This window comes from Manduca sexta, chromosome 4, assembly GCF_014839805.1.
Source record: "Manduca sexta isolate Smith_Timp_Sample1 chromosome 4, JHU_Msex_v1.0, whole genome shotgun sequence".
Classification (NCBI taxonomy): domain Eukaryota; kingdom Metazoa; phylum Arthropoda; class Insecta; order Lepidoptera; family Sphingidae; genus Manduca; species Manduca sexta.
The window spans coordinates 3,725,403-3,741,133 of NC_051118.1; the positions used below are offsets into that span (position 1 = coordinate 3,725,403).

The 15,731-nt window shown below is 38.2% G+C and overlaps 1 protein-coding gene across 1 annotated transcript; it reads right to left on the minus strand.

Moving 5' to 3' along the window:
• Positions 1-11,590: 11,590 nt before the first annotated feature.
• On the minus strand, positions 11,591-14,486 carry LOC119190519. The gene has a single exon (XM_037442578.1). It carries the CDS (start codon positions 14,249-14,251, stop codon positions 11,591-11,593), a length of 2,661 nt encoding a protein of 886 aa, XP_037298475.1. The 5' UTR covers positions 14,252-14,486.
• Positions 14,487-15,731: the final 1,245 nt, after the last annotated feature.

A 15,731-nucleotide genomic window follows, 5' to 3' on the forward strand; every position in this document is an offset into this window, starting at 1 on the left:
CATATTTACGAAACCCACAGGGCTTACGACAGTTTGCAATATCCTTTAATATACTGTCGAGGGGAAGATGGTTATTATTTCGCTTTACACCAAACTGATCCGCGTACAGGCGTACCTAATTATAATAAAAAGATGTCATGCCTTCAATTTTATTGTTACCACTTGCAAGTGAGAAGGAATAGATTTGTATACTTTCAACGTTTTCGTGGCTTATTCAATCAGTTTATTGTTGACATGTACGCAAAAATTGAAACCGAAAGATTAGTTTATATACGATCTAATCAAAGGCAGCTGCGCGCTGAAGAATACGTGCACCTTCGCGACGTCATGCAGCAAGATAATGATACCGTGAATATGGGCCGTTTAGTAATTTTACCTTCATTTTTTACTGGTGGTCCACGCTACATGCACGAACGTACACAAGATGCTTTTTGTTACGTAAGAAAATATGGACGTCCCGACTTATTTATTACTTTAACTACCAATCCCAAGTGGGATGAAATCACTCGGGAGCTACTTGAGGGTCAAGCACCGCATGACCACCATGATATTATCGCAAGAGTTTTTCATTTAAAATTAAAATCAATGATAGATCTACTTACCAAAGATAACATTTTTGGAGAAGTATTGTGTTATATGTATAGTGTTGAGTAGCAAAAACGCGGCTTACCTCACGCACATATCCTGCTTTGGTTAAAAGATAAGGTTCGACCTAATGATGTAGACAGTTCAATCCGTGCTGAAATTCCAGATCCGATTGCAGATCCCGTGTTATACGACATTGTTAAAACTAATATGATACATGGTCCATGTGGCGCATTTAATGGGAATGCTCCTTGCATGCAAGACGGTCGTTGTACTAAAAGATATCCAAAAGCCTTAGTGAATGAAACTGTAACAGGACATGATGGATACCCATTATATCGTCGCCGTTCAAGAGACATTGGTGGTTTTACTGTTGAAAAGCGAGTGTCTGGACAACAGGTTACTTTAAATAATAAATGGGTCGTTCCGTATTCGCCTGTGTTGTCTAGAGCATTTCAAGCTCACATTAATGTTGAAATGTGTAATAGTGTAGAGTCAATAAAATATATTTGTAAGTATATTAACAAGGGCAGTGACCAAGCTACATTTGCGTTGAGAAATGAACATGATGAAGTTACTAGATTTCAGTCAGGCAGATATATAAGCTCTTCAGAAGCTGTGTGGCGGATCTTAAGTTTCAACATTCACGAAAGATATCCACCTGTGACTCATCTGGATGTTCATCTTGAAGGCGGTCAACGTATATATTTCAACTCCGGAAATATTACAGAACGTTTAAATAACCCTAGACAAACAACTTTATTAGCATTCTTTCGACTTTGCCAAACAGATGATTTTGCAAAATCTCTTTTGTATGAAGAAGTTCCATCGTATTATACCTACGATAAGCAACGAGGTGTCTTTAATCGTAGACGCCGTGGCAGGCCTGTAGATGGTGAGTCAGGTATTTTCAAAGAACATGTTCTTGGTAGAGTGTATACCGTTCATCCAAACAACGCTGAGTGTTTCTATTTGCGATTATTATTACATACAGTACGAGGACCAATATCATTTATAGATTTGAGAAAAGTAGACGATGTTGTTTATCCAACTTATCATGCAGCTTGCCAAGCGCGTCATTTGCTTGAAAACGATCAGCATTGGGATGATGCTTTAGCAGAATCCTGTGTTAGTGATAATCCACGACGGTTACGCCATTTATTTGTAATATTACTCACATTTTGTAATTTGTCAGATGCTGTACAATTATGGGAAAATAATAAAGAAAAATTTGCAGCAGATTTTCTTCGAAATATATCTCACAATGATGAAAGCGCAACTAATGATAATTTTCGTGATCTTGCCATAAATCAGTGCTTATTAGCTCTTCAGGAAGACTTAACAGCAGTAGGCGGTAAATCACTCGGTGAATATGGTTTGCCAACACCAACCTCAGTCGGAGAGGTTACCAATAGGGAATATTGCGCAGAGATTGGTTACAACTCAATGGAACTGCTGGCAACATTAGAAAACGGTGTCCCAATGATGACTGCAGAACAACGTTCAGTCAATGATCGCGTGTGCGAGAGTGTTCATAATAATTTGGGAACAATATGGTTTTTAGATGTACCTGGAGGAACTGGGAAAACCTTTTTGACTAAATTAATATTAGCTTATGTTCGAAATCAGCGTAAAATTGCTCTTACCGTAGCTTCATCAGGTATAGCTGCAACATTGCTACCAGGAGGTAAAACTGCTCACACTATGTTTAAAATACCAATTGATTTAAATCGCACGGAAAGTCCAACCTGTAGTATTTCAAGAAATAGCGACAAAGCTAAGATATTACGTGAGTGTAATTTAATCATATGGGATGAATGTACGATGGCCCATCGAAAAGGAGTAGAAGCAGTAGACAGAACTTTAAGGGATATAAGACAAAATGATCGACCAATGGGCGGTATCACGGTTTTATTTTGTGGTGATTTCCGACAAACCTTACCGGTAATACCAAGGGGAACCCGAGCTGACGAGGTTAGGGCTTGCCTGAAAAGCTCTTATTTGTGGCATGATATACAATGGGTGCATTTGACTATAAACATGCGAGTGAGAACTGGAGATAACCCGGATGATCGTCATTTTCTGATACATTATTAAAGATTGGTGAAGGTACCTATCCACAACTACACCAAGGAAAACTTATTCTGACGCCTGAGTTATGTTGTATAGTGCAGTCCCAACCACATCTTATATCGTCCGTTTACGGTGACGTAACAAATATATTAAATAGGGACAATTCTTGGCTATGCGAAAGATCCATTTTAACTCCTCGCAATGACCAGGCATTTGAGATTAATAACAAAATACTGTCGAATATACAGGGGGATAGCAAAGTTTATAGTTCAATAAATAGAATGGTCGATGAACAAGAAGCCACTAATTACCCGATAGAATTTTTAAATTCTTTAAATATGCCCGGGCTTCCTCATCATGAAATTTGTTTAAAAATTGGCATTCCGATTATTCTGCTCCGAAATTTAAGACCACCAGAACTTTGCAATGGAACTCTCGGCTAAAAGTAACCCAGTTGCAACAAAATATAATCGAGGCTCAAATTTTAACAGGTTGCGGTGCAGGAAAAACCGTCTTTATTCCCAGAATTCCCATAATACCAAATAATTTTCCATTCCAATTTAAAAGAACGCAATTCCCAGTATCGGTGTGTTATGCAATGACAATTAATAAGGCTCAAGGGCAGACTTTCGTGTTGCTGGAGTAGATCTCGGTGTCAGTTGTTTCTCGCATTTTCAGTTGTACGTCGCTCTTTCCCGGGTTAGCAGTTCTAGAAATCTTTATGTTCACGTGCTGGACGGATCAACTTTCAACATAGTTTATCCGGAAGCTTTGCGCTGAAGTATTTTCGTTCTATAGGTACATAAGCCTCATGTGAACGTAATCTAAACAATATTACCAATACATTAACTTAATAACACACAAGAAGTTACACGCTGACGGAATCGGGGGGCACAGCTATTAACAATAATATTGTGCGATCCCATCATTAGACCCTGACCGGACAATCGGACCACCTGCATACCACCATACTTTAAAAAAACATCCCGACAAATTGAGCAGCTCCTCCATTTTTGAAGTCCGAAATCCACGCGGGCGAAGCTGCGGGCGGAAGCTAGTTAAGAATAAATTTAAACTCCCTTATAGCAGTTAAGAGATGACCTGCCTCAAACTTAGCTTCTGGAGTACGAGAAGTTTGCTTATCTTCTACTAAGGTTTCCGCTATTTCTGGCAAATTATTTAATAGGGCATTCACAGCAACATGTTTCGCCGACCATCTCGTCTGACTACTTCCTTTTAAATTTGTTTTAACGTATTTTTTCATAATGTCCCACCTAATAGTGGAGCCAACAAAAAAGCAATATACTTTTTGAATTAGTCCAAATAGGTTAATAGCTTCCTGGCAAGATGAGGCAGAATGAACACCTACCAGATTTAAGGAGTGAGCCAAGCACGGTACGAACTCGGCTAGCTCATTCCTTTCTGCAATCCTGGCTTGTACTCCTTTATGGATCTGGCCATATTTGACCAATTATCATAAGATTGGCCACGACATTGTCCAATATATAAATCATCAACTGCCAATTTTTCTAAAATCTGTTGACAAATGTCCTCTCCTGTCTTTCCAGCAACTTCTATAAGATCAATGAAACTTTCTTTTATTTCACACACATCGCCAGTTCTTTTTATCGAATTACCTGGCTCATTTGTTCTGTATGGGATACATCTGGAGTGCAGTCGAACATTATCGTGTAGTATTTGGCTTCTTTGATGTCATTTAAAATGCTGTTTCTAACTGTTTTTGCCATTATGTCAATTATTTCATTCTGTATTGTCTTTGATAAATATGATACTTGTCCCTTTTTTAAGTGTTCTAATTGGAACTTAAGAGTTGAATTATGTTTGGCGAGCAGGGAAATTAAGTTCAAGAAGTTACCTTGACTAGGCTGAGAATAATGCGTAATGAGATCGCTAGGAGTTTCGTGGGACCCGCGAAAAGAAAGGCAGTTTGTAGATAGATACAATATAGCATCCATAACAATACGCAGGATCTGTCTCCATTTTTCTTTCTCTGAGTGAATTACTTTCTCAATGCCTTGATCAATATCCTGGCATGATTTCATTTGTTGTACCAGTGTTTTCCACTTGATCATACACTCTTTGTGCATTTGAGTTGCCCCGTGTTCGGTTAATCTCTCTGAAACTTTTTTTCAATTAGTAAACCCTGTAGAACACAATGCAGATGTGGCGGTAGGAGACGGTTTCTGGTAAATCTTGCAGCACACACAAAAAATTGCATTTTTTGTCTTAGAAAATATAAGCCAAGATCTTTTAACCCTTTCGCAATTAGCGAACGTCCTGTACCACATAGAAGATGTTAAATGTCTGCCATTGCGTTCAGTAGATCTAATTTCAATGTTTTCGGGGTGAATTTCTGCTAATAATACAGCCTGATTGCTAAAGAAAGACCGTTGTTGGTCAGTCATTTTTTTCACCTCTGGCCAATTGCCTGGGTCCGTCAAATCAAATTCGTTTTTTTGCAGTTTATCCGAATCTGAGTGCGGGGATTTAGATCCTTCGTATTCTGGTTTTATCTTTTCAAGTTGCTCAGGTTGCTCTTCGCACATCGATAAAGTTGGTGAAGTTTGCACTGTGAAATCAGACTGTGAAAAATCTTGATCCGTTTGATGGGGCAAAGTGCCAAAAACATCCTCTAACCTAATTTTAACTTCGGAAGTTGCAGCAGATACTGACGACTCACCCCCTCTGCGAAGCCAATTTTTCATATTATCTGCACATTTTTTTCCCTGCCACTCCTTATATTTAGCTTTTTTCCTATATTCCGCTCCCGATAACTTTTTTCTTAGTATGCTCATAATTACAACCTGCATTCAAAAATAATTAGTTTCCTTGTTAAAAACATTTCTATCTAATATTTTTTTTTTATAAATAAATCGACCGGGAAACACATGTATTGCATGGAACAATTTAATTTTCAACTCAATGCAAAGTAGGTACTACGATCTGATTATTTATTTTAACAACGTATACCTATGTATAGTTAAGTCTTCGTAGTTAATAATACGAAAAAAAATAATATGAAGTAAAAAACTGTAGCTTGGCAACCTCTGTGCTCCATGTTGCAGTACCGGCCGCCAATACAAACCTTGTAAAGAAAAATCGTCCGCCCGCACTGTAGATACGTTGTCCGAACTTAATACTGGCAAGACGAAAGTAAGGTAATTGCTCGAAGTTCACTTAGTCAACCTCCAACCACTGTCGCGGTTAGTCGGCTTACTAACTATTTGTATTTTTATAAATAACATGCCTTCTTGTGTTTTTAGACGATGTATGTATGTATGACAAAATATACTCCTACTATGAATGAAAATAACGTTTCATTTGATACGTTAGTAATAAGTATACATTGTTTATCTTATTTTTTAACTAATAAATGCATTTTATTCGACTGTCATGGCGTCGGGGCGGTCGACGCTCGGGCCCCCTCGGTTGCTCTCGTGCGCACTCGGCTGTATTAATGCGAGCTGCTAGGGCCGACTATAGTAAATAGTGCGCCGTTTTTATGTGCAATTTTGTTAGTGTATGACGCGTCTAAGTCCGCCTGCGTTCAATGTTCTTCGCGCGGCCTTTATTTGTTTTTTTTAGGCGTAACTAGAACAGGACTTAACCATGGACTCTCGCACAGCTCTATTATATCAAAAACAATTGAAACAAAAAACAAAAGCCACGCGAGGAAAATCGAACGCGGGCGGACGATTCTTTATTAAAAGGTTTTTTTGGCGGTCAGTATGGCGACATGGAGCACAGAGGCTTGCCATGGTGCAAAGTAAAACGACGTGTTTTACTTTGCACGACGGTTTGTGGCTTGTCTAGTCGCAGATAATGATTGGCGCCTCCCTCAGAGTGTTCAGCGACTGCAGACTTCGTCGAGCGTCGGTGTTTCACGTCAGCTATATGTTCTTTTACGCGGGTCCCTATATTTCTATTTATATCGGGCAAACAAAAAGAACAAATCCTCGCCAAAGAACACCGATTCCTGCCTAGGATGATTCGCGAGGCTATTGAAATTAAAAAACATCCTAATTTCAATAGGGAAGATGGTTGGAAGCTTGCACAAACCTGGGATCCAGTTCTACATTTAATTAAATCGGAACCCAAAAAACCGGCTGCCAGACTTCAAGACACTGTGAGCTCATTCTGCGTAGATCGGACCACCAACAGTTAAAATTTTAAAAAAGTTGTATAATTGTAAAATGTAGGTAGATATTGTAACTTTGACTTTACGGATGAACAACACCTCAGTCCCCCCCGTGACCATGAAGGCTGCAAAGTCTTCGAAACGTCGGATGAAAATAAAACACCAATACCGCGATAGAATCCGAATATTAGTTTAATTTAAATGATGAGTTGTCCATTCGTCTGTAAAGTGTGATTATGGCCGCCCTCTGAACTTGCCGCCCGGGGCATAGGCCCCGGCTTGATCCCCCTAGATCCGGGGCTGGTAAAAATGAACAGTTTTACAAACATTTTGTATTTATTGCGTAGCACTTCGCGCTTGCTTCTTTATTTGAAATAAATATCTTTTATAAAATTTCAAATAAAACAAATACACCCCACGTTTGCAAAATTGAAAAAATTATAATACAAACACTAAATAAAAATTATAATGTAAATATTGAAGTCATTTATTAACTTTATTATGTCGATGCTTATTATAATATTTTTGAGCTCATATTTTCATTTCATCGTCACCATAAAAGGTAAGCTTCCCTGATAAAATCCGGTTTATTGACTTACACCAACTATAAATTATTATATTTATTGTCACATCTGTAAAATATACTTTTAAATTTTCTTTATGAGTTTCACATTTGAATGGGTATTCTACAAAGATTTCTGTTACTGCTTTTATTTCCTTTTTTAGTCCAGTCTTGAGCACATCTTTTTTCAAATGTGAAACACATATACTTTGAATATTATGAAAACATTCATCCAATTGTTTGGAGGGATAACACAACCACTTTTTATCAAAAAAATATTCTTTTGCCGCTATATAAGAATTTTCTGCATCTTTACTACCCAAAACTGATTTTCTGCATGTTTTACAGTTTTTTATTACTTTTTCAGACATTTCCTCAATACCCATCCACACAGATAATTTCTCTGACCTAAATCATTAGGAACCTTGACATCATTTAGCACTTCATCTCTAAGGGTAATTACTGTTTCTTCGGAAATATTGATTTTGGGGGCAGTAAATGTCTTTTTCTTAAAAAAATCTAACGATTGTAAATAACTATTATTGTCATTTTCACAATTTGTATGAGCCAAGGGATCGTTTTAAATGCGCCTTCAAATGCTATTACATTGGGTGCAATGTTCCTTGCCCCACAATTCCGAATATTACCCAAGAAATTCTCTACGGGATCTTGATTGAAATGTCTGGTAAACATTTAATCAAGAGAATATTTTTGTGATAAAATTTTCCACAATTCTTGAATACCTTCAATAGTTTTAACAAAATTTGTTACAGATGGAACAACTGTTTCAACTTTCCGGATTTTATTGCCTACACTTTTCATTGATTCAAGTTTTATGGATTTTAGGTATTTCTTAGCTTTTTGCCACAGCTTGTGGTGAGGTGAATTCCTCCTGCCAGGCCCTTTATGAATTTTGCCATTTGGAACTTGAAAAGAATTGCAATTAAGACTGTCAAAGAGATTGTCTATCAATAATGTTATAGGAATGAGGGCACGACACTCTTCAGGTAAATTTCCCCTAGTTGTTAAATGCTCCGTAGTAACCGCAACACTGTGGCTAAATATCTGCGCTGCAGTCTTAACTCGCATTTTGTTTATTTTTTCTGGAACAACGTGTTCTTCTGTGAGTTTTTGAAGTCCTCTCAGTTCTCCATAATATTTATTTGCGGCATACAGCTGCTGCAAATATTCCCATTTTACAGTTTTCATTTTATTTTCGTCTTCGTAATCAACGTACGTCATTGTTTTATTTAATAGGTTGTTTCGCAAAACTTTCAGTAGATGAGGGACATCATACAATGGAATTATTTTCTTTCCATTTACTTCAAAATAATCATGAGACATTTCCTTCCCTTTTTTAAAATATTTAGCTTTTGATTCTTTTCTTAAATCCCCAATTGCGCTCACATTGACTGTGCTTTGATAGCCTACTCTGCATAGTACTATTAGGCCACTTTCTAGAACTTTATAACATTCTTTATTTTTGTTTTCAATTCAATTTTGCTCAAGGCATTGGTAAAAAAATAAGCGACAGGTTGCTTATCTTGTTTTTTTATGCCCCTAACCATAAAAACTAGAGCATGGTTTACAATTTTGTTTTTTCCAAAACATGAAAGACCTATTAATTCATCATTTGATGAGTCATAATGAACTTGGGCATTATGGACATTTCATCGAAAATAAGTGTACACAGTCTGTCTCCAAATTAGAAACTGTCTTTTTTTAGATTGTCAAAAAATAATGCCAGGGCTTAACTTAATTTGAGTCGGCAATCGCTTCAAAGATTTTATAGAAGGCAATACAAAATATTTCATCATCAAGCCGTAACATTTGGGACTCCTTTTATACAAAGAGAGTGACAGCAGTTTTTTTCTTTTTGCCTTGAAAATACTGCATTTTAGTAAACAGTTTTGAAGCAGGTGTAGTTTCTTTGATAAGTTTTTGAAAAACCGACTTCCCGAATAGCTTTTCAGCATTTTCCAGTCGCGACTTCAACTTCTTCACTCCCCCGCGTTTTCTAAGACGACACACATGTCTTCTTAATTTTTTTATATTTTTTTGGTAGATTGCGTATTCCTTCAAAGTTACTAAAGAAAGTGCATTCTTGTTCAGACCTGAAATATTAGATAAATAACGTTAATTTTAGATAAATAAAGCAAAAACTAGTAATTAAAGGAGTGAATTAACGTTATTTCTGGAATTATCTGTCATTAATTTTATTTTTATTGCAAATTTAAAATAGATATTTTGAATATTCCAAAAAGGAAATCCTAATAATCTTATTTATTTTAGCTCTAATGCCTTCTATCTACTGATATTGGGTTTTTACAATGAACATGCATGGGGATAATGCCATTATCACTAAGCTTGGATTGGTTTGTTCATTTTATTATTTCCTAATATTTGGTATATTGAATAAAATTAAAATAATGAATATTAAAATTTTACCTTCCAATAAAATTTGTATTATGCTTCCAATGACGTCCGAAGTCCCTTATGAGAGTACATCGATTCTTTCACCTCGCCTGGTCGCTAAATGTCGCTTCTTCCGCTTCCTAGATGCGCCTACAACGCCACCTACCGTTTCCGGTCTGCATCGAAACCACCTCCCAAATACAAGCCGCCAACTTCGTCATTGTACGGCTCATAAAGGTATAGCCCCAGGAAGACATTACTGGGACTTCGGACGTCATTGGAAGCATAATACAAATTTTATTGGAAGGTAAAATTTTAATATTATGCGTTCCGTTTGACGTCCGAAGTCCCTTATGAGAGAGTGTTTGTTATCTCCTGGTGGCTTGTATTTTTGGTAACGGTAATAAATTAAAACGCAACAATGTGATTGAACATACAATGTAAATTTAAATACACATTGACTAAGATGCTAGGTAAAAATCAAAATATCTTCCGATAAGTATTATGAATCAGGTTGAAAATATTGCGATAGAGATTTCTCTGATCTAATCTCTCTATTAGAATTATTGATCTGTTTCAGATAAAACTTTCTAAAAGTACATTCATGCTGCCAATTAGCCTTAGCTAAGATATCATTAATATGGTAGTTTTCTATCCAATTTAAAGATGAGGCTGCTGATCTACAGCTTCCAGCTGAAGCCTGAATACCTGCATCAGCTAGAAGCCTCTTTATCCAACCACCAATCATAGCTGCAGTAGCTGGCCTTGTAGGGCTTCTAGTTGCTAAGAATAAATTAGTAATATTTTCCCGGGTCCCTTGGGTCATATTTACTAGTCTACGTAACCAATATACTGCATCGATGCTTTTATCCGGTGCGGCCAAAAATGTCCAGCTAGATTGTTGATATGAGGATGAGTCAGTTTTCGACCCGAAAACGGGGTGCAAGGTAATAGAATCAGTGTTATCTATAAAATGTTGACTATCAGTATGTAAAAGTGTAAGATCGTGTACTCTATGGCCAGAAGATAATAGTAAAATAGCAGCTGTGTGTCTAGATACTTGATATAAACTATTTAAATTTATATTGCAACTCTTTAAGAATCTAATCAAAATCCTTGCATCCCAAATCGGTAATTGAGAGGGCGCCGGTCTTGCCAAGGAAATAGCTTTCAGTATATGTTTTACTATCGGGTTTGCAGTAATTTTAACCTCAGATATTGTTTCACAAACGGATGCAATAACTGATTTATGAACAAGAATCGTTCTGTAAGAGAGACCATCGGTTAAAAAGAGATAACCGAGATACCTAGCTACATTTACTGGTTCCGGTAAACGAAAATTAATGCTATTTTCTTGACAAAACTCACCCATCTACCCCAAATAGGGGCATAAGTCTTTATTGTAGACTGCCTCCAACACGATGACAATAACTGTTTCTCTTGCGGCATCCATGTATCCGTCAGGGCATCCCACCCGAAATGAGCCAGGCTTCCAGGTGTAACTTTCCGACTTGTGCCGGCGATAGCATTGTCGCCGTGTCCACGTTTTAGAGCTCGATTCTTCAGGTCTGGCCTACAAAAAGACTTCGTCCACTTGAGTGCTACGAGAATGTACTGACCTGAGGCTGAATTGAGGTGATCCAGTACCCTGGGTATTAGGCTGGGCGGCGGGAACAGCCATGCAAGTCGGTAGTGCCAGGATCTGCTGAACGCGTCGTGAAAGTAAGCGTTCGAGTCTGACAAGTCTAGCGAAACATAGTTTGCTAAGACATGTGCTGTCTGTGACGCAAAGAGGTCTAGATCTGCGTGCCCCACATGCCGAACAGTCTCGATGTTTCCTCGCCTGTGAGGTGCCACTCGGCGGCGACGCGATTTCGTGAGAGGTGATCTGCTTCGGTGTTGCACAGGCCTGGTAGGTGGTGAGGCCGGAGCACAATGTTGAGGTGGTCCACTAGTTCCAGCAGCTGTTGGGTCAGATCTAGCAATTGACGTGATCGTGTTCCTTCTTCGTTTTTTATATAAGACACGAATGTTTTGTTGTCGCTCTGAAGAATCACTGTAGAAATCTGGAGCACCTTTGCTTTGGCTGATATAGCGGCTATCACAGTATACATTTCCTTCAGATTGCAATGCCATTTTGTCTGGTGTTGCTCCCATAGGTCTTTTATCATATCGTTGTTCACCAGGGCTCCCCATTGAATGTCCGACGCGTCGGTGATGACGTGGTTCGTCGGCATTCTTTGGAGATGAATCGCTGACTTCTGATTGATATTCTCCATCCACCATTGTAGTTCTGTACGTACCTCTTCTGGATACTGAATCTGCGATCGTGGACACTTTCTGAGTTTGTTGCTGTGTCGCTGCAGTAAGCGGCAATGCAACCTTCCCCGGTGGGTGATGAAGGTTGCAAAGTTGAGATGACCTAATAGGCGTTGCGCCTGTTTTAGGTTCCAACTGCCGGCTTCGAGTCGTACTCGCAACATCTGACGAATCCGTTGAATTTTCTCTGAGGGTAGGAACTTCGTGTTGAATTTGGTGTCCCATGTGACTCCCAGAAAATCGATTACCCTCGTTGGTGTTGTAACCGATTTCTCCATATTTATACACCAACCCAGACTGGTCAAAAATTGTATTGCGATTTCGACCTGTGCTGTAAGCGTATTTCTGTCCTGATGTACTATCAGATAATCGTCTAAATAGACCACTAACCTCAGTCCTTTTTTGCGAAGTATTTCTGCGGTCCAGTTTGTTACCGAGGCGAAAATCCGTGGCGCTGCTGCCAGGCCGTACGGCAGACACGTCATCTGTAGCAGTTGACCTTGATAGCTGATCCGGAGAAACCGTCTGTGTCGGTCCTTTACTGGCAGGTGGTAATAGGCCTGACTTAAGTCCAGTTTCACTATCCAATCTCCGTGTTGTAAAAAATTTGGCACTTGGTGATGGTGGAACAGATGGAAATGTCTTGGTTTCATGTACTGATTTAATGCCTTCAGATTGAAAATTGTTCGACTTTTTCCGTTGGATTTCGGAATTATGAATAGAGGTGAGATAAAAGACGGTGTCAGGGGGGCCGGTTCTAAGACTTTTAACTGAATTAAATTTTGAATTTCGGTTGACATTAACTGTGATGTTGGAGTTTGATACTTTGTTAACACATCTGAAGTTGGGAGAACTAATGGCGGCGTCTTGTTGAATGGTATTCTGAGACCTGTTATTAATTTCCATATTGAATTTGGTGGATTGAAAAGAGCCCAAGTGTTTTGAAAGCGTTTCAGACAGCCGCCTGAAAACATTGTCGATTTATTTATTTTTATATCCCGGTCTTCTACCCTCTGCCTTATATTTTCTCCCCCCCCCCCCCTCTTCTTGGCTGACGAGTTATTGTGAATGAATCGTTCGGAATCCTTGTTTTCGGCCCGTTTGGGTTTATAACTGTTATTTGGCTGACCCCGAAACGGCTTTGCGTCAGCAGAGGAGGTCGAGGGCTGTGGCGATTTTGCCCGGGTTCGGGTAGAAGATGGGGGCTGTTTTTGTAATTTATCTACTCCACCAATTTTCTGTAAATATGTTGACAACTGACCGGGGTCAAACATGTACCCACAAGACGGTGGAATTCTACTCAGATCCTCTCTCATATATTTATCTTTTAATTTTTTAACGATATCCCTACGGCGCAATTCTAACACTTCGGCTCGTTCCCCGCAAATCACCTGTAGTATATCGTGAGATACTGTCTTATATTCAGAATCATTACCAACTAACTTGTTTAACTTTTCATAAATAAAGGAAGCATTAAGTTGAACGTCCTTAGAGGCAGACCAATCAACTAGATTCTGTAAAGCCGAATTTACGGCTTCATTTTGGGCCAAAAAAGCATTGGATAGCGCTGCTAAACTACGTTCCATTTGAAACCAACGTAAAGGGGCAAAAGGATCCTCCAGACGTCGCAGCTCCTGATTTACTCTTAATTCGGTAAAAGCCGTGTACTTTTTCTGAACGTCTGTATACCGAACCGCGTTCCAATCGGGTGAGTCAAATCTTTGCATAACCTTAATTTTTTCGACACGTGTCTGATTTGCTTTTGGTACGGTCGGTTCTTTGACAGAAACGTCCAAGTTGACAATACTACCCGCATCTAATTTGGGTGGATATAAAAACTGTTCATTGGGTATTTGTAGTGAACTGTCCATCAAAACCGTAGTGTGTGGCATGTTGTTGCTATTAGATAAGTTCATTTGCACGTTTAACGGTGGAGCCTCCGTAGATGTAGCTAATTTGGCCGTTAAAATATTATTCAAATGACTCACCAATTGTGACAATATGTCAAACCTTTCCTCCAAATCCCGTGAACTGGTACGTCTTTGGCGTTTCCTTGGTGGCCCTTCTTGATCCGACGAACACTCCGAAGAACTATCGCTATCACTTGAATTAGGCGCAATAACCTCTTTATCACTCATTTTTATCACCAAAGAGGTTAAAGTAACGGAAGACAAACTAATAATGTTTTGAAGTTTTAACTTTCTACTTAAATCTCGAAAGCTAATTTTAATAATCTAATAAACTAATAAAAGTAGATTTTTCGTAACGACCATGTGCTCGGTTCGAAAAACGACGCAACAATGACGAAGTTGGCGGCTTGTATTTGGGAGGTGGTTTCGATGCAGACCGGAAACGGTAGGTGGCGTTGTAGGCGCATCTAGGAAGCGGAAGAAGCGACATCTAGCGACCAGGCGAGGTGAAAGAATCGATGTACTCTCATAAGGGACTTCGGACGTCAAACGGAACGCATAATACATACTTTTTACATAAGGTATTGTAATTGATAGTTTGTAATAATTATGCTCGAACATTGGATCGTGAGATATTTCTTGTGACGTGCCTGAAAATTATACATATAAAAATTAAATCTATACAAGGTAATTTTTAGCATAATAATAATTTAGAAATAAAGGTGTGTAAAATCTAAATTTATAATATTTATCAACAGAAATACATGCAGTATGTCAAATAATGCATTAAATTAGGAGTCACCAATAACTCTTAATTTAGTAGTAGTTTCTTAATTTTAAGTTGCTTCTGCCCACCCCTTTTGGATATAAAAGGCTTGAATGCGCACGTGCAAAACTTTAAATTTAATATTAATTATTAAATTACTAACTATATTATATAATATTTTTCTCCCGACGTTTCGAAGACTTTGCAGTTCTTTCGGAAGACCAACACTTTAGTCCGTTCCGTGACCACAAAGGCTGCAGTCCTCGAAACGTCGGAAGAAAAATATAATATAAAAAACCGCGATAAAATCCGAAAATTAGTTTTACTTCAATGTCTAACATTCGCGTAAACAAAAGAAATACTTAATTATTCAACTTCTGTTATATTACTTTTAATAAATTGTTTGCAATAGACAATGACATACTTCTTTAAACTTACAAAATTAAAACTCTGACGATTTGGTCTAAATATAGCCTTATATTGGCTGAATGATCTTTCTACGTCAGATGATGTGACTGGAGCGTATTTACACATGCATAATTCAGAAAGAATGTAAGCCATGTCTACACTGCCCCCAAAACTTCCACACGGCATTATATTAATTTATTTTTAGGGTATCAAACCCTTTATTTTTTTCCAAAACATACATTCGTTTTTGTTTAGTCACTTCAGCAACGGGGCCTTCCACTTCAGAAACTTTTTTTTCTATTTCTTCAATAATCTTTAGGTTTTCGTTCAGTGATGTTGAAGGATTTTCAAGGGCTTTTGTAACTTATGTGATAAAAAGCAATAATTGCGTTGCGACTAAATCTTTAAGAAGAGTTTCATCTTCAAGAAGTTTTTTTGAGGCTAAAATACTTGCAGAATCGTCATCCAATTGAGAAACTATGGTTCTGATTTCATTAAAATTCTTGGCGTAGTATTCAACCGCTGTCAACCATG

Bases quoted from the DNA above. Each gene is read 5' to 3' on its own strand.
- LOC119190519 (XM_037442578.1), bottom strand. From the start codon at position 14,251: ATGAGTGATAAAGAGGTTATTGCGCCTAATTCAAGTGATAGCGATAGT.